At 47.7% G+C, this 25,007-nt stretch overlaps 2 protein-coding genes across 18 annotated transcripts in view; one reads left to right on the top strand and one right to left on the bottom strand.

The window, feature by feature from the left end:
- LOC105427464 (uncharacterized) overlaps window positions 1-19,368 on the top strand; it is a 41,263-nt gene extending 21,895 nt beyond the window's left edge. For 3 of the 7 annotated variants that reach the window (XR_016140387.1, XR_016140386.1, XR_016140389.1), the window contains exons 2-3: window positions 7,243-7,367; window positions 13,243-13,638. Coding sequence is in view for 1 of the 7 variants with exons in the window: in XM_011639201.2 (XP_011637503.2) it covers window positions 10,981-11,132; window positions 13,243-13,417 (327 nt within the window). In the remaining 6 variants the exon portion in view is untranslated. Of the gene's footprint in view, window positions 1-3,040; window positions 4,564-7,242; window positions 7,368-10,980; window positions 11,133-13,242; window positions 13,639-18,564 lie in introns of those variants that run through there. The other 4 variants (XR_016140388.1, XR_016140385.1, XM_011639201.2 and 1 more) reach the window with 4 other exon arrangements.
- Window positions 1-25,007, bottom strand: part of ds (dachsous cadherin-related 1) — a 305,901-nt gene that overhangs the window by 120,838 nt on the left and 160,056 nt on the right. For 2 of the 11 annotated variants that reach the window (XM_089081628.1, XM_089081627.1), the window contains one exon: window positions 2,970-3,024. The exons of 2 other annotated variants lie outside the window; for them this stretch is intronic. In XM_089081628.1, the coding sequence (XP_088937754.1) occupies window positions 2,970-3,017 (48 nt within the window). In that variant the 5' untranslated portion in view covers window positions 3,018-3,024. Of the gene's footprint in view, window positions 1-2,909; window positions 3,025-10,346; window positions 10,790-23,236; window positions 23,510-25,007 lie in introns of those variants that run through there. 7 more of the 11 variants (XM_089081633.1, XM_089081631.1, XM_089081629.1 and 4 more) reach the window with 6 other exon arrangements.

The raw sequence follows: 25,007 nt of genomic DNA on the forward strand, positions 1-25,007 counted from the left end.
CGAGATGTTAACGACTGCGCATTAAAATCCACGTCCACGTTTCGAAAGACGCATTACGAAAGCTTAGCGCTAGATTAGATTCATCGGCATGACGAATGGCGCGAAACGGATAGAAGGGTACTACCGGCCGAATGGTTTCCCACAAATCTCTCGCCATGCCGGTTGATTAAGAGAGTCGCGGCCATCGGTGATCCAGCAGGAAATCGCCTAGACGCACAACCTGGCGGACGAGCCAGGTTACACGATTCGATAAGGGAACCAGTTTCCACGCGTGCTTCTGACACGATCGAGTAACTTTCCTGGATAACCGTGTCCCTCGTACGTTCTCGAACCGGTCAAAGACTAAACTGATAATACTATCAATAACCGGAACTCCCCCCCCCCTAACTACGCTCACTAACGGATCTAAACGAACGGTACATGAGGCGAGCTTATTAAAAGCGGCGCGAAACCGAAGGGGCTTCGGGCTTCATCTTTTCCACAGCGCGTACATACCGCGCGTTGTTTCCCAGCACGAAAATTGACGTCCGGCGCGCTGCCAGGTACTTCCGTATTCATTTTATGCAAATTTCCAAGCTATCGAGAATAACAGCGATCAATACAAACGAGGCGCGCGCGTACAACAGTGTCGTGCTGTTTTTACACGTTAATTGCTTCGAAAGATTGCTTGGGAAGCACGGGTCAATCTTAATCACCATATTTCCAACATCTCGAAGAAAGGAGAGATAGCGAGGGGAGCCTGAGCGTTTTGCATAAATATTGACCGAAAATATTTCGACGTGGATCGCCGGGACGATCATGCCACGCCGCCGGCTGATGCGCTGACACAACGTTAATTGAAAGCGCGATGCTCGGCCCATCTGAGGCAACGGACGAAAGGCAGGAAAGGCTACGAAGAAAACAATAAACGTTACGCCGGATTATCGTCATACACAAATGTGTTTTTCTCTTTTAACAACAAATTACAATAATTATAAATTAATATATTTAAGTTAATCATTTACGTCGACATCATAAAAAATTAAAACTATATCAAACATTTTTTTTTGAATATTATAAAAGAAAAAAGAGATTGAGTACATGATTTGTTGACAAATTTTATGGATTCGGAATATTGCAATTTCCTGTCGAAACGCATTTTTTTCTCTGAATCGGAGAAAAAAACAAATGAAAGAATGACAAGAGGATAAGCGCATCTTCCTTCACAATAGTAATCCACGCTTCCTCTTGTCGACTGGTTTACGACGAGCCAACGTAAACACGACACTTTGCTGCTAACTGGCCACGTAGCTACCAGCCGCTCTTTTAAATCTTATCAAGTGTATTTTTAAGAGTTGATTTTTTTCGAAACACAAATGTACCATAATTCTTTTCCGAAGAGTCATCTTTTAAAAAAATAATCTTTTAAATTCACAAATAACGATCAAGAATTATTTCCATCACAAAGAGATCGTCATTTCAAGGTACCGTCGATATTTACGGTAATCACGTGCCGTAATCGATGCGGTTGTCTTTCGTGCTTATCAGTCCGTGTCGTTTCCACGGTAGAGTCCTCGGGAGACGCGGGTTGAACGTGATGTATCTACAGAATATGACATATCTGCTGTAGGAAGCCATGGTCGCTCGACTCGTTGCGCGGGTCAGTGTCCGATATCTCGTTCTCGTTGCGCGTGTGTACACGCCCGTGGTACACGCCAAATGCCCTCGTCTGCCTCTCTCCCGCCTGAACGACGACCGACGGGAACCGCGAGAGACGTATGTATCGTAGATGGTATCGTGCGGAATCGTTTCGAAGACGGGAGTAGCTCGGTAAGGTATAAGGAGAGATATTGTTTAGCGAACGATGTTGGAAAATCATGATTCGATGACTGGCACGCCGTTGCCGACGGTCAGGGTTCCGGATACGATCGCACGTCGCGATCGTTGGCGCGCGTTGCAAAAGAGGGGAACGATGATTAGCGGCGTGCAAGACTCGCTAAAAATAGACCCCCTCGTCCGTGTCCGTTAATTGCGTGCGTCGCGCTGTCTGTATGCGTGCGCCCGCGATTAACAAACGATCCACAAACAAAGCCGAGGTAATTTAATACGGATCGCGATGCGAGGTGGGACTCGGGATCGCTCATTGTTATTTCGAGTCGTCTATCAATAAGCGGGCGCGTTTTTCCCCGCGAGGTTGATCTCATCGCGAACCGCGAGGCACCGTAATGAAAAGTCAGAGATACGATCGACTGCGAGAGTCAACGAACGATCTGCGAGTGAGGGGCAGCAGCAGCTTTAACAGTCCAGCCGTTCTTATTGCGGAACGTCGATCGACTCGCGGGAGTTTTGCAGACCGGATCGTACCAATTGACCGGACCGCCCAATCCAAAGTTCAGGCGGCAATTAATTATGCAATAAGTTAACAAAGACTCGATAAACGATAACGCGGAAAATGCGGATCGTCACGTACGAATGTAAGTGCGTGTAAGTGCGCGCCTGGAAGATATCTGTAACTAGACAAACCTGCAAATCATTTGACCACCAATCCTGTCGAGCGCCTAGTCGAGAGTACTCTCCTCCACGTACGCCTATAAATTGCTATCGCTCATGTAGAATTTACTCCCCCCCCCCCTCCCCCGAGTAAATCTCATTTATTTCGAGGATGAAGGAAGGAGCGAAGCCACTCGCGAGGCGATTGGCCGCATGGCCAAGGTATCGGTTGCAGTTATGAGAACGATTTCGAAAGTCGTATCGCGATCTTGTGTCGAATAATGCCATGCCAATTTCGATCGGCATGGCCTGCATAACGGACCGTCGGATCGCGAAGGTCGCTAGCCCTTACGCAACTCTACTCTTCTGCCTTCTCTCTGCCTCCTCTCTGCCTCGAGACGCGACTACATTATATCGTCGCCTTATATTAAATTTCATACCGAAAAGGAATCTTCTATCAGCTATCCCATTTCTACACCTTTCGAGTCTGCGAGATTTACCTTGAAGCGAAACGATTGACTTCGCGTACGTGGCAATGGGAGGTCCATCTCTTACCTGAAACAGAAAGAAGAATGCCGGTTAAGCTCGGATATCACACCGCACGAATGTTTCAATTACGCTGCCCGATAAATATCGCGTAAAACGAACCGCGTACTTCTGCCCCCATTGCATGACGCACGCAGATCCGTAAGGCGTAAAACGCGGCTGTGAATTAATTTTAAAGTCGTCTGATATTTTTATTTATCGTGAATATTTTTCTCCAAAAAAAAAAATCAGACGATCAAACGGTTTAATCGTGTCGTAACAATTTTATGAAACAGCAGTTGTCCATTAAGAGATAACGCGATAGTAAAATTATTTATTGCAGTTTATATAAAAACGTAAGGGAAAGGCCGGACTGTGGATCTGTATTTCTGTATTTTGCGACGATGAATCCAGTTTTTTTCGCGATAACGCGACAGTAAAATTATTTATTGCGGCTCGAGCCCGTACAAAAATTCAAAAGGAAGATCGAGGTATTTCTGTAATTTCCGTCGGTGAATCCAACTCTTTTTTTCGACATCGGCCAATTAAGACAACCCGTGATTAACCGATATTGGTTTACTCTATAGATACGATTTCTGATCCCGATCATAATTACCGATAATGGCAGTACCGTCACATTTTGTAATTAATTTCTGTATTGCCATACGAGACTACGCGATTTCTGTAACAGCGTGATAATCGAAGCCTAGTAGATCGACGCGCGGTAATTAATTACGACTGATTCGTAATTATTGCTTTCGCGAATAGTCGCTTTTCTCGAGATCGATAAATATTAGTTTGCCAACGCATATCTCTGCGTTATTAATAGGTTAAAGACATGGTTGCGTAAAAGAATCCTACGTACGATCGTGACAAGAAACCGGCAGGCGAAGCAGCACCTACTTTGTTATGCGATTATGCAGATTGAACTGATAAGGATGTCATTTAAAAGCTGTAAAAAGATAGCTTTAATTTTTTTTTTCGCAGACGCGCCGCATAATTCAAGTGATGGATTCTGTCGTAAAATCCGGAATGTAGAAACTCACTTCGGTCGTCATACTCGTAAAACTCGCGAGATTTTTAACGGCTACCCTGCGTACCCTTTACGATGTGACATCGGTGATATTAAATGCGAGCGAAAGAGGCCAAGGAGAAAAAAAAGAAAATCGTACGCATACGCGTACGGCTGACTATCACAAACCGTACCTACTTAATTGTCGCGCGGCGAGAGTCAAGATTTCGAGATGAGGGTCCTCTCGGCCTCGGAGAGGAGAAGTACGCCAATATGTTTGCGTAAGAACTTTGCGGGTGTGTACGCCCGGGTTATATTGTTATCAATCTTCAACGAGCTGCCTAAACGATTCCCGGCTTAGTGTCCCGACTGAGCGTTAAAAGAGACAGCTTAGCTCACCACGTGTGGTCGACTAAGACGACAGTGGTGCGGCTTTGGGTATCGCGCACGTGGGCGCGGGGCAGCGGGAATAAGACAGCGGGAAGGAATACGACGAATCTCGACGGGAGAAAAAGGAAAGAAAAAGGAAAGCCAAGAGACGGTAGACGAGGGGACACGTGAGTATTGCCGACGCGATGGGGACGGACGTAGGAGGAGGGCGTTCCGAGAGCGCCCGAACACCCCCCGTCGAGCATTATTACACATTTAACTAATTTCCTTGTCTCATAAAGTACAGGAAGACACCGGCCGGGACTCACATACGCTCTCGCAGAGCCGACATCGTCGCGATATGGCGTCTCTATATAGCCCAAGATCCGTGCTCCCTCTCACCCACTAAAGAACGCCGTTTTGAGTGCTCGTTTTTGCGATTCCGCGGCGCGTAATCGATGCGATTATTAAAGCCTGGGCCGAATCTCTCTCTCTCTCTCTCTCTCTCTCTCTCTCTCTCTCTCTCTCTCTACTCTTCCTCTCTCCGTCCGCGGCGATTTAATCGAGCTGCGAGCAGGCGTCCGCTTTATATCGCCGCGGCTCGCGCAATTTTTTGCGCGACCGTCCAGTTAGTCCGTATCGTCCGAGCGCGTTAACCCCGCCGGGATTAAAGTACGCGCTATTCCGGAAAAAAAGGGCATTCGCGGCGATCAAGTGCGATCTGATTTATAGCTTGATATTAACCCCGTCGAAGTTACGACGAACGCGTCGCCGGCTTAAACAACGGCGCGTTATATCCGCTTTCACGCCGAGCTACGAAAAAGCTAATCAGTACGTAACAGAGTGACTCATCGTTCTCTCGAAAGAATTCGAGAGAATTCGAACATTTTACGATCCGAACACACACACACAAACAGACAGAGAGAGAGAGAGAGAGAGAGAGAGAGAGAGAGAGAGAGAGGAGAGAGAGAGAGAGAGAGAGAGGGAGGGAAAGAGAGAGAGAGAGAATGTGTGTGTGTGTGTGTGTGTGTGTGTGTGTGTGTGTGTGTGTGTGTGTGTGTGTGTGTGTGTCATCACGGATCAGCGAGGCAACGACGAGCTTATAAACGTTACGATCGTTAAATGTACGTCGAATCGCCATTAACACGTCGTATCTGCGTTAAGACGACTCGTAAAACTTATACGTCTTATGCATTACGTATCGTGCATATTGCGTAACATATTTGCGATTCAATTCGATACTTAATAAACCGTCAGCCAACAACGCATTGCGCAACATTGTGTGCATTCTCGCATAAAATCCTCCAGAAGTACGCGTGAGAACGATGCCGAACTATCACTCCATTATAAAACTACAATTCAACGTGTAGAAATCGGAGGTTATCTCCGATCGACGCTAATTCCTCGGCTGCACAGCTCGATCGAGTGTTAGGAATCGATCGTGCACGGCATATCCGTCGATCATAGATCGGGAGAAAACGCAACGTTCGACGCTACATCGGGAGAATATTCTTCGGCGAATACGAGGAATTAACCATCTCGGAATGGAACGAATGTACGGGACTATCCCGCGATAATCTCATTGTCGGCCCTCAACCGTTATAACGTCATTAGCGAGATAGCAGAGAGAGAGAAGCAAATATAAGACGTTTCACGTTTCACGCAACCTTGTCCAACAGCGGAGTTCTTTTTGTCTTTCCTCTCGGGAGTTACTTCGCACCGTAGTTTTGCAATTTGATGCTATTCATAGACATTCTAGTAGACATAATAACGCTACTACTTAAAATAATTACATCTCGACCCTGTTATCCTCGAAATGTACTAATAACAAATTGATTGGATTATTTCGTTTTGCCACAATAGTGAGGAAGAGAGAGCCGATCGCCGATGTTAAGAATCATGCGATAATGTTTCCGTGCGTCATGTAATTTTACTGAAATTTTTACATGTGGTCGAAAAAATGATCCACAAATATGCGTCCGCCGCAGTGAACACGAAAGAGAGAAGCTACTTCGTGCACTGTCCGTAGGCTCCTTCCGCCGCGCTGTCGGTGAAAAAGATAAATGTTCCACGCAGCAAAACCTGTGAGTGAAGAGACTGCCGAAACGACGTTCCTCATTTGCGAGTATTGCAAAGATTAAGAAACGTTACTCACGTCCCTGCCGGCCAGACAGCTGCAAAATATTTTCAACAAATTATGCGCATACATGATTTCTTTACACAAAGTATTTTAATGTACATGCTTGATCGATGCGTTATACAACTTCCAAAATAAACGGCTCAATTAATAGCAGGCGGTGCGAACCACTGATTTGAAATCATGAATACTAAGGAACGAGGGAAGAGGCCTTTCCATGTTCTGAACGGCGAATATCATTGATTCTTGCGCAACGTCCACATCGGTTCTTCTCTCTCGAGAAAAAGAGTGCCTCGTGAGAATCTAAGAAAATCAGTTAGATATCCAAGTATTTACGGCAAAATCCTGATTTCAGAAGTATTCTCGACGACCGCGCGAACCTCTCTTGATGGTTCACGATTGCCCTTACCGATTCACACCGTCGTATAACGACCGCGCCGTGGAAACAATGGCTGCTTACGGCCCGACCCTGAAACGCGAAGGCACCGTGGCCGCGCTGCGATTACGGAAATGCCCTGTGTTTTATATCTTTGCATTGGAACGCACCGTGGAATCCAGGAATTGCGTTCTAGAGAACCAATTACTCGTAACGGTTCGCCGAAGAGGGGGAGAGGGAGAGGGAGAGAGAGAGAGAGAGAGAGAGAGAGAGAGAGAGAGAGAGAGAGAGAGAGAGAGAGAGAGAGAAGAAAAAGATACTTGGATGAGCGGTCCTATATTTTTCTCTTTTCAGCGTCATGCTTTTGTCCGCTTGCTGTTGAGGAGTTCTCTAACTACGCTGCGTCCTCGTTTGCATCTCGAAAAGAGGCATGCGGAACTCTTATAAACAACGACGGGACACTACGTAACGACGATATGGTACGTTATGATGATTACTTCGAGGAAACATTTCTACGGAACATACGTTGAAAATGCACTAATCCCGCTTTATGGAGACGCACGTGTGTGTGTGTGTGTGTGTGTGTGTGTGTGTGTGTGTGTGTGTGTGTGTGTGTGTGTGTGTGTGTGTGTGAAGAAAAACTTTAGATCGCTCAAAATTATAATTTCGGTCGATTCTGATCAACGTCCTCTCTTCCCACAATGCTTAGTTTACGCGTCGATGGGCAAATTACGGAGTTCCGGCGTGCTCGCGCGAGAGGGACATTCTTTGACATAGGGAGAAAGAAAGAAAGCCGGTATGAAAATGCGGGAAAGAGGACGGGAAAAGGAAACGACAGAGAGAGAGAGAGAGAGAGAGAGAGAGAGAGAGAGAGAGAGAGAGAGAGAGAAGGAAAGAGAAGAAGAAAGAAGTTCCGTCACTTTTTGCGCATCCTTTAATTGTGCATCGCAACTCGGGAAGTACCTGGCGGAACTGATGCCATTACCAACAAACAAACAAACGAAAAACTATAATGATTCAAGACCATAACTTGATAGCCTAGTATTGACACATAGATCATTTATCCGTCAGCTAAGTTCTTTAAACGGATTTAGCTTCAAGTACGTCCTGCGTGTCCTGTAATAATCTATAAGAATAATGCAACGTCAGAAGAAATCGCCGCACCTCCTCTAGCCACCTGCCTCTCTAATTGATATCGGTGCGCACGTTCAGCTGCCGCAAAAATGTTTCACGTTACTCTATGTAAATCGGCACGAACATGCACGAGAGGGCGAGTATCGAAGAATTCCTTACATTGTTTCTTTTTTTTTTTTTTCTTTTTTTTTTTCAATACGATACGGTGTTCCGTACTGAGCTCTCATGACCGAGCATTCGACGGTTGTATTTGAAGCGACCTTTTTATTACGCCGACGGGCAACACCGATACTCCACCTCGGAGAGTACGAAGCGTTGCGGTATTATAAGTTTTCCGCGACTACAACCCGGACCGGTAATTTGAGTCGAATAATTGCGGGGCACAAAAAAATATGGCCGTTCGCCGAGAAGGACGGGGAGGAGGTGGACAGAGGGCGGACGGGCATGAAAGCGGGAGAAGACAACCGGCGAAGTTACGTATGTTGGGTTTGTCAGTATGTCATTGCTGGTACCCCCGGGGCTACGAGAATCCGAGCTGGAATATCCTCTCGTCCTCTCCATCTGCCTCCTCCTTCGTTTTCTACTACTCCTCTTCCGAAGGGCTCATGCGCATCGACATCGACGCGAGATCGAAATTGTTCTCGCGAGCAAGCAGAAGGTCGGCGAATTTTTCGCGCGCTCATCAGTCATCGTATTTATCTCGCGGTGGACTCAACGTCAAACTTAATGGAAATGATTTATTTAGAGGGCGAGATTTCGAGGAATATCAAGTTTCGATCGTGTTATACACTTTTTACGGTACCCTCCTCCTGCGATTTATACTTTGAGCCGAGTTATTCGTATCAAGAATCTTGTTGAGCGATGGCCGTCGACCGCAAGGCCATTCGGCGAGATGCATACCGTGCGCATTGATATTGCATCTGATATTTATCGCCTTTAAACTGGACGGCAAGCTTTTTGCCGCTGTCACTTTTGTGACCAGGCTGGACCCAATGGGATGTTGAAAAAGAGTGTAATAAAACTCCTTTTCCCATCAGCACCTTACCATTCAGCTTCAACGGGCGCTATCAAGATGTACAAGCCAGATTGAAACAGCTTGATACATAATAGTTATCATAGATTACATGAGAATATATATACATATTTTTTTTTTAATTCATTTTCTATCATTTTTGGAAAAGTATAAATAATAAATTTATTATTAATAATTATCGATACGACCGCGCACTCACAATCGTAAGAGATATTCTGCCAGAAGCGAATTCTCTTTCGCCGTCCATTGTAATCAGATACGCGACAATGCGAGAAAAATTCCCGAAGGCCCAGTTCATCACGACTTCTCGTGGATGATCAAGGGTGATCCGACTTGCGCGAATGGCGAATGGCTCCGGTATCCGGTTCGCCTTTGGCTCTTCGACAGGGAGAGGAGAAGAGAGGAGAGGAGAGGAGAGGAGAGGAGAGGAGAGGAGAGGAGAGGAGAGGAGAGGAGAGGAGAGGAGAGGAGAGGAGAGGAGAGGAGAGGAGAGGAGAGAAGAGGAGAGGAGAGAAGAGGAGAGAAGAGGAGAGAAGAGGAGAGAAGAGGAGAGGAGAGGAGAGGAGAGGAGAGGAGAGGAGAGGAGAGGAGAGGAGTTCGAGTTTCTGGCCGCGGGAAATGTACGAACGACGAGAGGAAGTCTCGAACCGACTGCGAAATGTAACTTTAAGGGTAGACGGTAGACAAATGCGCTGTGCGCTCTACATTGATTCCAGCCGGAAGATTGGATCGAGTTTCTCACAATGAGAAAAGAGCGAGTCACGAGAATGAGGCGTTCAACGCCACCCTTTCCGGCGGGTTCCTCGTCCCAGAGGAACAGTGGGAAGGAGAACGATGATCTTTCTTCTTTGCGAGCTCCGGAATATTCACTCCGCGCGGGCCTATTATGCGAGAGTGATAAATCGACGGGCAAGGCCGCCAGGAATCTCGATAAGATTCGCCGTCTCGCTCGCGTATAGCCGTTCGCCTCCCCCGCTGCACTTGTCTTCCTTAAACTCATCCGAAGCCTGAGGTCGTTTAAACTATCGACCATCATCGTCCATCTGCCTTGAATTCTTCCCCCGGCCGACACTGGAAGTTCCTTCACGCGTTGCTTCCACCGCGAGGCAGCGCCATAATTTTTCCACATCGAAGGACAAACGATGATCCCGGATATAGCGCTTGCGACCGCAATTTCTTTTGGGATATATATATATATATAAAAGAGAAGATCCGTTAAAACTTTAATCATAGATCACCGTTCACCCGATTAACTTGTTTCATATAGATTTTATTGTTGATATCCACCTACCTGAACAATGGCCATACCTCTATTAACTGCGATCAAAGATATTGCGGGGGACCTCTGAGTATCAAACGAGGAATCCGACGGAATTCTGTGGACCTGGTCACGTATCGCATCATCGATCTCGGCTGAGCGGTAAGCGCGGGAGCGGATCGTCGTAACGGAGTTTACGAGGGAAGCCACGAAAACGGGAAAGGTGGCGAGATAAGAGAACTCGCGGATGGTTCCGGAATCACGTCATAGGTCACGGTGCGAGTAATTCATGTAGTAACTCGAAACGACGAACCCGGAGCTGACCGTTGCTATAAGGCTCGGGCTTATGTTACATCTATTCTTTTCTCCATCTTTCTTTCTTCTTTTCCGTTCGGTCTTCTCCGGTCCGAAAGAGTCTTCAGGAAGCTCCCCCCTCGCTCATGCCGCGAAAGAAGCGTCAGGGAATACCGTGGCAGCTAACAATAACAACAAGGACCATCAGCGACGTCGCATGTACTACCGGGCAGGATCGGTTACTTAGGATTACCTCTTGGATTGCCCACTCGTGTAAAGGATATCTTCACGAAATGGCCCCGACAACGAGAGAAACCGGATAGAATAGGTAGCGCGATTCTCATCGCGCGGAGAGGACGGAGTTCCAGATGGAATGAGGAAGGAGAAACCTCTCGTACGTTCTCTCGTTGGACATCACGTTGGAATAAAGGGCGCTCTCATGAAAGCGCGTGGAAACGATGTGACGCGACACAACGCGATCGGCGAGAGAGAAGCGCCGATCTTACAAACGAATGCACACACGACGTGAGTCAAGGATTTTTTTCTCTCTCATTCTCTTTCTCCTAGTGTGCTCCTCGCTCGCAACCTCCGCGCTCGAGTTCCCGGGTGAATGCAAATAAGACAGGCCGTGCATCGGTTAGCCACCGGGGAAGAGAACTATTGCGAATTCATCTTCCCGTATCCGGGCACCGTCGTTTTCCACAATGAGCGACGATATCGCCGGGTATTACTCGGCCCTTTTCCGCGAGGGCGATGCCACTGACGGGCATCTCGCGTCATCCAACCTCATCCGGCCGCCGTTGCGTTGCGCGGCTTTTTACGCGAAAATCGCGCCGCATCATCGTAAAAGAAGAGCAGTCGGCGCGGCTGATTTCCGTGGTTACGCACTTACGTCTGTCCGGCACGAGATGGTAATTGAGTCGTTAGCCGGAACGACGATGTAAGTCATGTTTTGCTTGCGTAATAACAGAATCTATGCGAGCACTTAACGTTAAAATCCAGCTACTTCTGTTTAGTAAGTCTCACGAAAGATGTAGAATTCTACGGGGAGCAAAAGCGCGATTACCCGATCCTCGCGTAACTAAAATCACCGTAACTTTCCCGGTTAATTCCAATTCAATAGCCATTCATCGATAACTTACGATTACGATCGCCCGTTATCACCCTCCGCAAGCGCCCGGGGTATTTCTCGGCGCACCCACACCGGTCACATTATCTCGCGTCGAGACATCGCACGCGACCGATAATTCTCGGAATAATTGAAAAACGATGGAACATCGCGCGTACCGTTTTCGCGCGCGCGTGTCCGCTCGGCTGGCTCACAAACATGTAAAATCCGCTCGCGCGAGAGATCGAGAAAGTAGCGATCGAAGCGGTTCTTTCGCATAGTCCCGCGTCCACGCCACCGTCCTCGGGAGCTTTATGGCTCATGAATGAAACATGGGCCTAACCGTACATCCGCGAGGCTTACGTGTTGCAACGGTGATTTAATGTATGCCGCGATCGCGAAAAAAATGGCGAACCGATAAATGGAATTAAGGCGGAGAGCCGACGGTGTTGTTGTCTCCGTCGCGCCGTCGCGACATCAGGACGGAGAGAACGACAACAACCAGGAGCGGCTGCGACACGAATCGCCAATATCACGATGATGCTAAGAGCTTTTGCAATTTCACGCGCAGACACGTTGCCCTTGCCAAATAGAGCGAGAATCGAGCGAATGAATCACAAATGACTTGCGAACGAGTCGTGTGTATTAAATAAAAAAAAAAAATAAAAAAAAAATAATAAAAAAAATGATCCAGTTAAAGGCGGAGAGTGCAAAGTAATTCAGCTTTTAAATAACGCTTCAAGCAAAAGTTAATAATAGTGCGATATAATTGCTTTGTATGCATTGCCCGTCAATAGTTTCTTTTTCTTTCTATATAAGGTAGGAGGAGAGAAGTTACGGAGGGAAATAACCGTAACGAAGTAATTCTTCGACACGTTAGCGTCTCGGATGCCTTCCAGTCAATCGATTCACGTGACAACGAAGGTACGGGGTGAATTAGGTACAAGGACCGATAGGGCCCACCCGGCTGACCTCTCGTCTTCGTCGGAAGCGAGTGTCCCTGTCGTAAAGAGCGCGGCCGGGGCTCTCTCCCGCCTCGGCCCGTTTAACCGCTTAATGGCGGGTCAAGCGGCAATAACGCCGCCAAATAATCATAAAAAGGCGGCTCTGGTAGCAAATGCAGAACCTCCTGTTGCGTTCGTAGCGCAGCTATAGCGTCACATTAACGTCTTCGGTGGCGACGACGTATCTTGCCGAATCTTCGTGGGGGTCTTCCTCATAGAGTATCTCCAAAATAATTCTTTCTCGATTTGCAAGATAAATATGAAAAAAAAAAAAAAAAAAAAAATATTACAACTAATGACAGATTGCAAAAATCTAGTTTCCTGTGTGCTTTTACTGTTCCGATCTGCTTGAACTGTTATTTTGTGTTAATAAAAGATATTTGAAAAAATTGTGCAAAGCGACTATAAAAATAAATGCAACATTTACATATCTAGTTTTGTTTACAATGTAAAATGAAAGAAAAGCTCGTTGAAAATTTATGGATTCGAGTGGATTTCGATTTAACGCAGTTTCGTTTTACAGATCTCTTCCGTTATCGCCGTTATCATCTATCGCCAACGAGGAGCGAGCGAGGGAGGCGAAGAATAGGCGAAGCGATTCATCGGGAGGAAACGAAGCGTGGCCGCGGTTGCAGCACACGGTGGGCCAGGAAAATCACGCTCGACCTCCGGCCCTGACCCACGGAGTCCCGCAGTAGCAAAGACGCCAGACTAAAGACGAGATCTTGACTGTGCCCTTCGGTGGCGGCGCGATGAACATTCACATTGACCACTAGCCAAGGCATGCGAGATAACTTCGTGCGAATTAACTCTTTTAAATGCTACGTCTGGCACATCAATTTTCGTCAAATTTGAACATTAGATAAAATTCTATCTCAATATATAATCAGTGTCGCGTTAAAATAAAATTCAGAAATAATATTTGCAAATATTTGCAAAGATTAGATATAATAGCCTACCACACAAGTATTCCATAAACAGCTACGGGACTCAAGGGTTAATAAATAACGATATTTCGGATTCAGCGGAATAGAACGCACGAACTTGCGGAAGGATCACGGCATCGACCTCCCGGCATCGACTCATCGCGCATCTCGTCTAAGCGGAAAGCGGACAGAGCCGAGTTACGATGGCTCGCGTTCGATGTCTCGTATGCGTTCGTGAGCGCGATGCGTAATGACCGTGAAGCAGCACGGATTCTTCGGAGGAAAGAGACGGCGAACGAGATAGGAGGCACGGGAGAGAGAAGCCGAGAAAGAGAAAAAACCCTCCGGGGTTGTGTCTCGGCGCAACTGCCCCCGATGATCGATTTAATAAGCATATCGCGAAACTCTATGATTACGAAAGCTCGCGAAAGCGTCGGAAAGCACGAGGATGATCTTTATTTCCAATTGGATTCACGGCGGATCGAGCGGGCCCCTCTTAATTGACGGAGAATCGAACGGGGAAGAGGTGGGTGGGTTTTGGGGAGGGACCCGCGCTCGCATGGGAATTACTTTTAATAAGGATCCTTGTGCTTCGTGGCGCATACAGCGCCTCCTCCTTCTCCTCCTCCTTCCTCGCCTTTCAATCTCCACCAGGTCTTCACGTACGTGACGTGTATATATCGATTAACAAGACTCGAGTACAAAGGGCGAGTCTCGAAGTGAGTCCACTTATAAGTATAACCCGACAGTTTTTATGCGGATAACTAACGTACATTTACATCGATCGGCGCGACATTGACGAAAAGAAGCCGCATACAATTGCAAGTCATTGTCGACAAAAGATTAAGCTTCTTCTCTCGCAATAAAGAACAATGAAACAATCCGTATGATCCGTATGACATTCGAAGAAAGGAGACTTCCGTCGAAAATATCGTGCCTGCCGCCGTTGCCGCCCTCCTCTCCGCGAAAACAGACAGACAGACGAACCAGTCCTCAAAGGGGTAGCTATATAATCATAATTTAGCCGTAATTACATTTATGACCCACTTTGCCCTCGTAAATTGTCTACGAAGATCGGGAGGGCTCTGGTCGTTGTTATTACGCGCCTCGGACGATCCGGCCGCTCCTCTTCTCTTTTATTTGTCTCCTCTTTCTCTATCTTCCTCATCTTTACCAACTTTTATCAACTTCAGCTCCTCTCTTCCTCATCGTCATCGTCGTCGTCGTCGTCGTCGTCGTCGTCGTCATCGTCGTCGTCATCGTCGTCATCGTCGTCATCTCCGTCATTCCTCGTCGTTTTCGTCTTCGTTCTCTTTTCGGCCGTGCGCGGTTATTAAGATCGTGATTGGAAGAGGCGAACGGGCTGGTTCGTCAGGTGGAATGGGTTCAGCCACCCTGACTAATCGAGAGTAGTGATAATCCAGGTTCGAAGGAAACGATGGATTCCAGGTATCCGTCTCTTTCTGGAAGGAAGACCAATATTCTCCCCAAAATTAGTCCTCGGAACTTATTTGCGGAGGTATCGCATTAACCTCCGGGCGCTTTAATTTTAGAGCATTTCGTCGGTTAATTGAGAGCCTCCACGATTTCTTCTCACCGCGATGTACACGAAAGAGCACCAAAATGGGTGGCAGTCGATCGGTTTTCTTTCAAGCAACGGGATGGACGCGCGTATCAAATCCGAACACATTGACGCGACACGTATGTAATTACCTGTCTCTTATTTTAAAGATTTATATCGTAATAAATAATTGGAGTAATACAACTTTGTATGATTACTATCACGTGCATTCGAATATTTTAAACAATACGTGAATGAAACCGCCCTCTTTTTCAATTAATAATCCAGTTTATTTCTACCTTTCAATTCGATATATCGTAAAAAGAAGTATATCGATTACGTCGGTGTGCTTTCACGCTATAATAAAATTAAATGAAAATTAACCGTATTGCATCTGAATCGGTCCATTTATTTCGTACATTTTACCCGAACTCATTCGAGGAAGGCCGTAACGAAAGAAAAAAAAAAAAAAAAAAAAAAAAAAAAAAAAAAAAAAAAAAAAAAAAAAAAAAAAACGTGAACGCCTTTATAATGATTGACAAGCACTTTGATAGAGAAAAGCTGACGTGAATGAAGGTGTTTGCGAATTCTTGGTGGCTTGTCGGTCGAGACGATCAAGGGAGCGGAAGTCGCGCGACTTGAGAGTTAATAAGATTCGGGAATCATGCCGGGAGGGGCGGGTGGTCGAGATAAGGTAATCGGCGATCGATTTCGCTGCCGGCGAATTCGTCGAGCGTGCCGGAAACGGTGGGGGACTGCTTTTCGCGGAGGGCGAAAGAAAGAGCGGCGGAGAGGAGGGGAGTGGACGCATTCCTGCCGCGATGAGACGCGGTCCCATTGGCTCCTGAGATGGCGGAGCGTCACACCGGTTGGCCGCCTTAATAATATGGTACGGCAACGCAGGCAGCACCGAGGACTACCACTCTGCTCGCCTGCCTACCTCTGCCTCCTTCGGCGTTCCATGTCTTACCCACCGGGGTACGGTTGTACCCCATACCCAGCAACCACTCGATCGTTACGTTACCCCCACGTAGCGTTATGCTTCCGCGATACCGGATGACCGAAATCTTCTCATCAACACGATCGAGACCATGAAGAGGGCCGTGTCCGAGAGCTCGGAAACATCCAAAATGTGAACTCGATACAAAAACTTGGAACGGGTTCTAGAGCGATTATTAAAAAAAATTTGTTATAATAAAACCACGGTTGATTATCGTTGATTTTATAATAAATAAATATAAATGGAATATAAAAATATATCACAGTTATGAGATTAATAAAGCTGTTACTGCTCGAACATTTCGAATACTTTTCGTCTGCTGCTGTGACATAACGCGCACATTGGAACGAAATCACCCATACATGGTGGTGATCGAGCACTGCTAACACCAGTATAAAAAGCGGTATAAATCATAGTCAACGCAGAGGCGGCGTATCTCCTCACGCCGATTCTTCATTCCAAGGATATTCCCGCTAATAGCGGCGGAATACCGCGGCGCACGACGATCTTTTTCAGCCCGGGACAATTAAGCACGGGAAGAAGCCACGAGCCGGCCACGTTTCGCCTCTCACCGAGATGTCTTCGACTGTTAACGCGATCGTATATCGATGGCGGTTGAAAAAGCGCGAGCGAGAGCGTTTAGGTAACTCTCTCGCCTCTCGAGAGTTCTCGAGCGCCGAAGGACGCATTCGCGCAAATTTTAGTAGTCGGGCTTATGATTACTTCGCGCATAACCTGCCATTATGTATATTACCGTCTCTCGCGCATTTCGTCCGTGGGCTTCCGATGCTGCTTGCTCAGGGAAAGAGAGAGAGAGAGAGAGAGGGAGGGAGAAAGCGAGGGCCCAGTGAGCATACGCGCGAGGGCATATACAAGCGCTGAGTATACATTTGGTTGGACGGAGGCATAAATAATACGGTCTCGCCGGGGGCCAATCTTACGGTAGTAGACACGCCGAGGTAGCCGCGGTACGATGATTAAAACTTGCTCATAGTTATGATCCGTGCGTTATATCGTCGCGCGTATACGTGTCATTATTCTACCGCGGGTGTTCTCTACGCACTCTTTACGAGCTGTCGAAATATCATCTCATTGAGACGGAAATCGTACGCAATAAATTATTTTTTTTTTTCCTTTATAAGTAAAAACTGTGTTCGTTATATGAAACCATAGCTATGAGTGAGAAGCTATAAGAATTCATTTTTTTTTTTATATTTTTTTTGTATTGCTCTTCGCTCTGATCGTCAAGTTTCTCTTGATCTCTGTTCGCGAAATCGTTACGTAAGCGTTGTAATGCTTGGAGAAAAACGCGACGCAAGAATCTTTCTCTTCTATTGTTTATTGAAATTCGTGCGCATCGATTTTTGCCATTATTTAAGCGGACTTGATTGCGATAGTGAGAAGCCGACCGGAAAGGCAGGACTTGAGAGAGAGAGAGAGAGAGAGAGAGAGAGAGAGAGAGAGAAAATAAAATTCGCCAGACTTCGGTTTCGAAACAATTACGCTATGCTCGAACGCGCCCGATGGCTACGACGATCGCTTCGCATATACGTCTTTTGCCCAATGGCGGCCGTGTGACCGTAAAAAAAGACCAGATCGCAAAAAGCCAACGCGACACAAAGGTCCTCGTTCACCTCCGGTTAACCGGTGTTCTTCTTTTTTCGAAGTATATCTCTTACCCGCCGCCATCGCGGTACTTGTGGTTCGATTCCACTGTCGGAAGAGTATCATTCTTTCCACTTCATTTCTGACGAAGATCATCGTGCTTCGTGCTTCTTTGCTCTCGTATCGGGCTGCGAGCTCGTAATCGGCACCCTCCGAGCGCTACGAGCCATCGAGACAAAATTACAGAACGCCACGCGTGAAATGAGCGCGGATAGCGAATGATTAGAGCGGCTCGGACGTTGCGGAACGTTAAGTATCCCTTGACGCGTATGTTTAAACCGTCAATATATTGCAAAATCGCGCGAGACTAAGACCGAACAATTAATCGTTAATGACAGCTTCGACTTAGCGCGCATAAAGGAATCCAAATAAATAAACGGATCGGGGACAACTCGCGCTCGCGACGTTTACAAAAGCATAATGAAGTGGTCATAAATGTCGTAAGCATTTTTCCGCTAACCGATAATCGCGAGCGGCAAGTATCTCGCCGCTTCGACGACGTCTCTGCAGCTTTTACCGCAACCACGCGCGACAAATAAGCATGCCGACGTTGCAGAACTATCAATCGCACGCGTGCGCGCGCGCGCGCGAATGTCTTGGCGCGCACCACGTTACGATTTCATCTCGCGTCGAGCGATCTTTATAGCGAATGTGTTCACGCGGAATGTTGGCGACAGCTCTGTCTCTTTTCAGGTAGCGCAACGGACGTACGACAACAGTCGCCGTGATTTCCTCTTGTCAGTCGTCGGATAACAACATTGCGGGGAAGCAAATCTGATGCGAGGAAACTGACCTCCTATGCTCGCGATCGCTCGAATGCACGCTGACAAATCATCTGTCAGCGTGACGTGTAACCTGCCCGCCATTGTAGCAGCCATACTGTTAATGGAACGGCTGTTATCAGCAGCTGCCGCAAACAAGTCGGATCTTCTACGTAACGACCGCTGTCTCAATATCGTTCATTTCGCAGCGGTTTGCCCCACCACTGGTCATCCGTGTAATCCTTGGGGACCATCTATACCGCGGGTACAATATTATCGTGCCTTCCGATCGTAGCAAGCCGTGGCTCGTCGAGACGAAACTACCGGTTGTCGCGAGACAACGCCAGTGTGACAAGGACGATTGTGGAAGATGGGCCGCTGAGCAAATGCGTATCATCACGACATACTCGGCGTGTACCTTGCGTTTATACGCGCATCAATGTGTTACGAATACGTCAGTTACGGCGAGGGTCTACGAAGAGTAAAATGTAAGGCTCTCGGGGCACCGATGCTTTTTACGTAGCAGTCGCGATAAGTACTTGAATAATGATCACTTGCCGCATGCCACAACACGTTAGCGTGGCGGATTGAGAAACGATTACTCCCTTCGATTGTGCGATGAAAAGGAAAGGTTAAAGTTTCACAAATCAACGGAATTCTACAGGCAGAAACTAGCGAAAGCTATGTATTGACACGTATTACGATGTTTATAAGTTAATTTATCGAAGAATCACGCAAGGGGGGAAGGGGGGGAAGGGAGGGGAAGAGGAGGTATAATTCTTCTCGCGCTGACGCGCGAAAAAGAAGCAACGTGAGAATGTTATTATCGCGCACTGTGTGCAGTACAGTGTGGGATCCAATCTCCTCGATCGTACGACGTGTCACGAGGCGAAGCGGTAAGCGGGATTACCCATTCTTGCGAAAAGATTGCAACAAAGTAGGAAAAAGAAAGCGGCGAGTAACGGCCGAAACGACTTTCGATTGTACAACCGGGGTTCGACTTGGACGGACGTGAATGAGGGATCGGTACAAACGCTATCATTACCACGTTGAAACGTCCGTGAACTTCCAATTAACTCAGCGCGGGACCATTCTCGCTCGTACAATGTATTCCCCTCGACTACCATCAACAGTGCCGCCGTACACTGATTTTCGGTTAGCGGCCATCTCATCAGGTCGAGCTGGACTCATCGGGACTACGTCATGACAACGGCGATCACGAGGAGCGTACGTACGCGAATGTGTATTATTAACGCGCACCGGGCCCGGTACCACGCGGCAGATTCCTTCACGCCGGGAAGGGATATCATCCCGGACATCATCATGGACGTCTACATTGTGCGCTACCAGTTCGGCCCACGGGCACCATTTTTGCGTGGCCGACGGACGTTCCAATAAAATCGGTACGTCAGACAATTTTCGGTTACGCGTGATCTCATTAAGTTGCCCGTAGAGGCAGTCCAGTCCTCCTCTCTCTCTCTCTCTTCTACTTTCTCTTTTCTTCTTCTTTTCTTCTTCATTTCTTCTCATTTCCTTCTTCTTCTCCTCCTCCTCCTCCTCCTTCTCCTTCTCCTTCTCCTCCTCCTCTTAGTTCTCCTCCTGCTCCTTCTCCTCCTTCTCTACCTCTTCTTTCTCTCAGCTGCTCTTTTCCTCTGCATCGCAGCCGTCCAACACCCTCGATATCCCATGCGCATCTCCTGGCATGAAGATGGCGATCATTATTTCAAAATTGTTCCAAATATTGACGCAAAAAGTGTATCTCGTATCTTGCGGTGGCTCGGCCACGGGTTCCAGCTGATCGCGTCGCCGATTGTATTCGCCTCGAGACCGCCGCGAGTACTCACGTGTATTCACGCGAGTATACATACGAAGCATCAACCGGTAACAGTCATTATCGAGCGATAGCAGGTACGGTGTTGCGAGATTAGGCTGGGAGAGTAGGGATAGAGGTGAGCAATTTTCATGGAAAAAAAGAGAGAGAATGACAGCGACGGAAAGAAGTCGAAAGGTGTGAGAAGGTACATCAAGAAGGAAGAAGAGCGAGGGGGCAATGAGAAGGAAAGAAAGGCAGAAAGAAAGAGAGAAGCAACAAAGACGAGTATGGGATCGCCTTGCGAACGATACGCAAGTAAAATGGCGGTGCGCGAGATCGTCCCTGCGGTGAGACCACTCGCAGGGAGGCTGCACCACGAAATCAACAACGACGGAGGAGGAGTGAGGAAAGAGGGTGATGATGAAACAGAAGGGGAAACGAAGGAAGAGTGCGAACGAACGACGGAGGACAAGTGAAGACAAGAGAGAGAGAGAGAGAGAGAGAGAGAGAGAGAGAGAGAGAGAGAGAGAGAGAGAGGAAGGCATCGCTGAAAATTGCAACGAGGCGGGAAAGGCGGACGAAAAGGAGCTGGCGGTTATGGGTGGTGGCAACGAGTTCTGAGAGTGGGAGGTGGCTTAAAAATGAAGTAATATGGTAAAAATATGGCGGGCAATTTTCGTGAAGAAATGCAGCCGACGAGCCTGTTAATCGAGCCGAGCGGAGTCTGACAACGTTGCAGCGCGCAAAGATGCTGGTACATACGCGATGTCGATAAATCCCCAAGGAAGTTCAATGATTCAACGCTACACTCGATCTGACAGCGTAAAAATGGTGGTCATAGATAGCACAAAAGTTAATAACGGACGGACGAATAGACGCGGATGCGCGGTTTTACGAGGGACGGGGCGAAAAACCGCGGATCATTTTTATCGCGCGCCAAGTGCTCGCGCAACTATCGCGAGCAGATAGGAAATCCCGCAAGAGCGTAGAATTATGATTCGCGGTTCGAGCGACGTAAACGCCTTGTTTATCGTTGTCGGGACGACTCTTGCACGCCGCGGATTTAGAGTTATTACACGACCGTTAACTCTGTCGGCGTAGCTGCGGTTACGAAACGCAATCACGATTGCGAGGCGACTTAAGTAAAAGGCATTCGCCCTGCACATTCATCTACGTTAATTACCATTTTTACTCTCTTATCTCAATTTATATTCTTAAATATAACCCGTAAAACGTGAAAATGTGTAACTTGTTTGTCCCGACTCGTTCCAAGTCAGAATGCGGAAGAATAAGGACGATCCGAGAGAGTCTCTCTACCGTCTCCGTGGCAATCGCGCCGAAGCGAGTACGCGCGTGAGATTCTAATCGCGCGCAATTAAAGTTCGAGCCATTTACGAATCGCGGCTATGAGTAACGATTCAACCGGCGCGCTCGCCACTGCAGCTCGCTGGCACGCGGTCGTTCGCTTCCTTTAATTATTCCCTAGACGCTCCATGCCGATCGGAAGGTATAAATCGCCGCTCGGGTTTTCGCAGTGCGCTGGCACGCACGCGATTAACTCATGCCATCTCACGCGCTACCGAGGCTTCCCATTCCACGCCGATGGTGTCAGGAGTCGCTTATGGAGCTGCGGGTCTGAAACCTCCGCGCGCGCGGCTCATCTTCTTTTTGCACGCTCGTAAATCTCGTAATAGTAGGTAGAAATAGCGATGGCACTGAGATACCGACTCGCGCGAGGTGTCGGATACTTGTATCAATTTTGCACACGTATCAATCTTCCGCGATGCTCTCGCCGGAGATGTCCGTCCCCCGCGCGGATATTAATACGAGCTACGTCAATCTATCGCGAGCAGCGTGAAGCCCAATTGTACGGATATCGCGCGTTGCGCGTAATAAAATTTGATTTTTCACAAAATCTAATTGTGTACGCGCGCGTTACACGAGAATCGAAGAAAAGGTACGACGGGATCTTGAATTTTGCAAAAATATCTCTCGATACGCGTAGCGATACGTCGACGAATCGCGATCCGCGCGAATCGATCTCGTGACTCGTCCGTCAATGATAGCCAGCACGCGTGTGCGCGCACCCCCGTCGGGAGAGGCCGCGCGCAGCCTCCGCGCTCGCTCGAGCGTTGCGAGCCGAGCGCGTGACCGCCGACGCCGGCGAGTCACTCCTGGCCGGTATTACGGCTATTGGATAAGAGCGCGTATCTACTTAGTGTCCGTGCCGTACACGGGATTACCTGTTGGCTCGGCATAAACGCGAGCTGCGAACCACCCGTCGAGGTTATCTAACAGAGTACCGGCGTCCAGTGTACGCGTGTACGTACGCGCATACCGTAATAGCGAGCCGTATATATATATATATATATATATATATATATATATATATATATATATATGCCGAGCGCGCGGCGAACGAATCGGCGCGAGTCATTTCATGCATCGCGAAACGAGCTGTCGGGCTCTCCCCTCGATACAGGCCCGTGTTCCTCCGACGCGTACTTACTTCAGAACGGAATGTTTCGCTCGCGCGAACCGAGAATGCTCCGGCCGAACGATTTCAATATTGTGACGCGCACGAACGTTTCCAAGATGGAAATCATTTCACCGATCAAGCGATTCCTCCGACACCGATTGCGATAATCTCGAGAGAAATTAAACGCTGTATCGTTTACAAAAAGCCATCTTGAAAATATGCGCAGAATTAATTATATTCAAACGTGAAGCTACAAATGCGCTCTAGTAAATTTAATTAAGCTCGCGCATATAATAATAATAATAATAATACCGTCGAGCATCGTCGAGGATATATGTTCGATTCACGGAGCAACAACGACAGCGAGCCGCGCGGTTGAGCATTCGGGTTTCCTCATCGGCGACGATTCCACATCTACCGCAGGGTGCAACGGCCGTAACGACTTTAGCAGGACGAATGGCCGCGGTTGCCGTCTCGCCGGATCGAGATGAGCGTCTTGCACAGGATTCGCATGAAACTGCCCGGGCATGGGGACAGTAAGTCGTCTGTGCGGACGTGTGCATGCACATACGACGTCGTTCGCGGTCGCACCATCAAGCCCGACGAACGCGCGAGAATGACTGAGCGCATAGCTGCACATCCTCTGCACTTACATCATCGCGCGTTCTCGTCGTCACCCTGAACTTATCTCACGACCGCGACACGAGGCTGCAACGAGGACGCAAGCATCATTCGTTCGTTCGTTCGTTCGTTCGTTCGTTCATGTCACGCGTGCCACGCGTGCCTTCGACTTGGGATACTCGAGGCGTTCGTCTTTACACCCGTGACGTTCCGGCGTGGCGTCTCACGTTTTCGAGCCTCGGCAACAATGAGCTCGTTCATCGATCCGGTTTGATCCCTCGACGATGATCCCGCGGGACGTGAGGAGAGGAAAAAGGGGAAAGGAAAAAGAAAAAAAGCTCGTGGCATGTCGCGCTTATGGTCATCCAGCAAAACAGACTCGTTAACTCGTTAAAGACTCCGTCGACAGTCTGTACACCCTGCTCGCAAAAAGTTAAGCTCATATAATAATCGGTATAAAATATTTCCATAATAATCGAAATCGGTACAATACAATGTGTAAGTGGATTAATTATCTTCTTTCAGCTTTCAAAATGAAAATCACGATTTTTATTTCAAAAATACCTCGAAAATAAATAAAGATATATTTAAAATAATTAAGATTAAAATTGTTACATCGAGCGATATTAAGAAATGCGTTTGAAAATGATCATAACAAACGTGATGCATTTTCATACGACGATAGGATACTGTAATTTCTCTAAGAAGACGAGCCGCGCGATCGATTGTGATACTTCGAGTACGTGTCGGGCACGAGAACGATTTTCAGCGGACGGTTTGTAGACAGAACGAACCGCGTCCCGACAGTCCGCAATTATCGTAGTAACAAATAGCTGTTGATTGTACAGCAAAGCCACGGTTTAGTGCCTCTAATCGTCGGGTCAACCTTTCGAGAACGAACGCGGCCGCGCCGCGTAATTTATAACGTCACAATCATCGTGGATGAAACCTCGAGTTACACCGCGGCTCGCGTTGAAGCAAATGAAATTAATTGATTTAGCCTCCAGTGCGAATCTTCGATCGAACGGAGTAACGAATGTTCTTTTTTAAATATTCCGACGTCGTGTAATCCGCGTATTGCGGAGCTTCAACAAGTAACGATCTCCCTCGAACGACGACGAAGGAACGGACTCTGCGCGCGATCTCGATGATGATCGCCGCGAGACGGGATGCCCGAAAACGATGCCGTTCGCACCGAAATTGGTTTTTATCGTTGTAATTGCGCTTGCGCCTCCGATCGTCGCGTCGTGTCGTCTCGAATTATCGAGTGACTTGCGAGATTTTAATACGCGACTCTCGTCGATAAGTCGCCGGTCGCACCGGTTCGCGTTTACGCACGCCATCAAAGGCCGCTCGAACGAGAATATATCTTTCTCAATCGCATCACGCGACGCGTTAGCATCAAGGTTACGGCATAGGATCCCGGGACCCGGTCCTCATTTACATATCTCATTGATGAGCG

This window comes from Pogonomyrmex barbatus, unplaced genomic scaffold (genome assembly GCF_055798465.1).
Source record: "Pogonomyrmex barbatus isolate J1 unplaced genomic scaffold, ASM5579846v1 scaffold5, whole genome shotgun sequence".
NCBI classification, from domain to species: Eukaryota; Metazoa; Arthropoda; class Insecta; order Hymenoptera; family Formicidae; genus Pogonomyrmex; species Pogonomyrmex barbatus.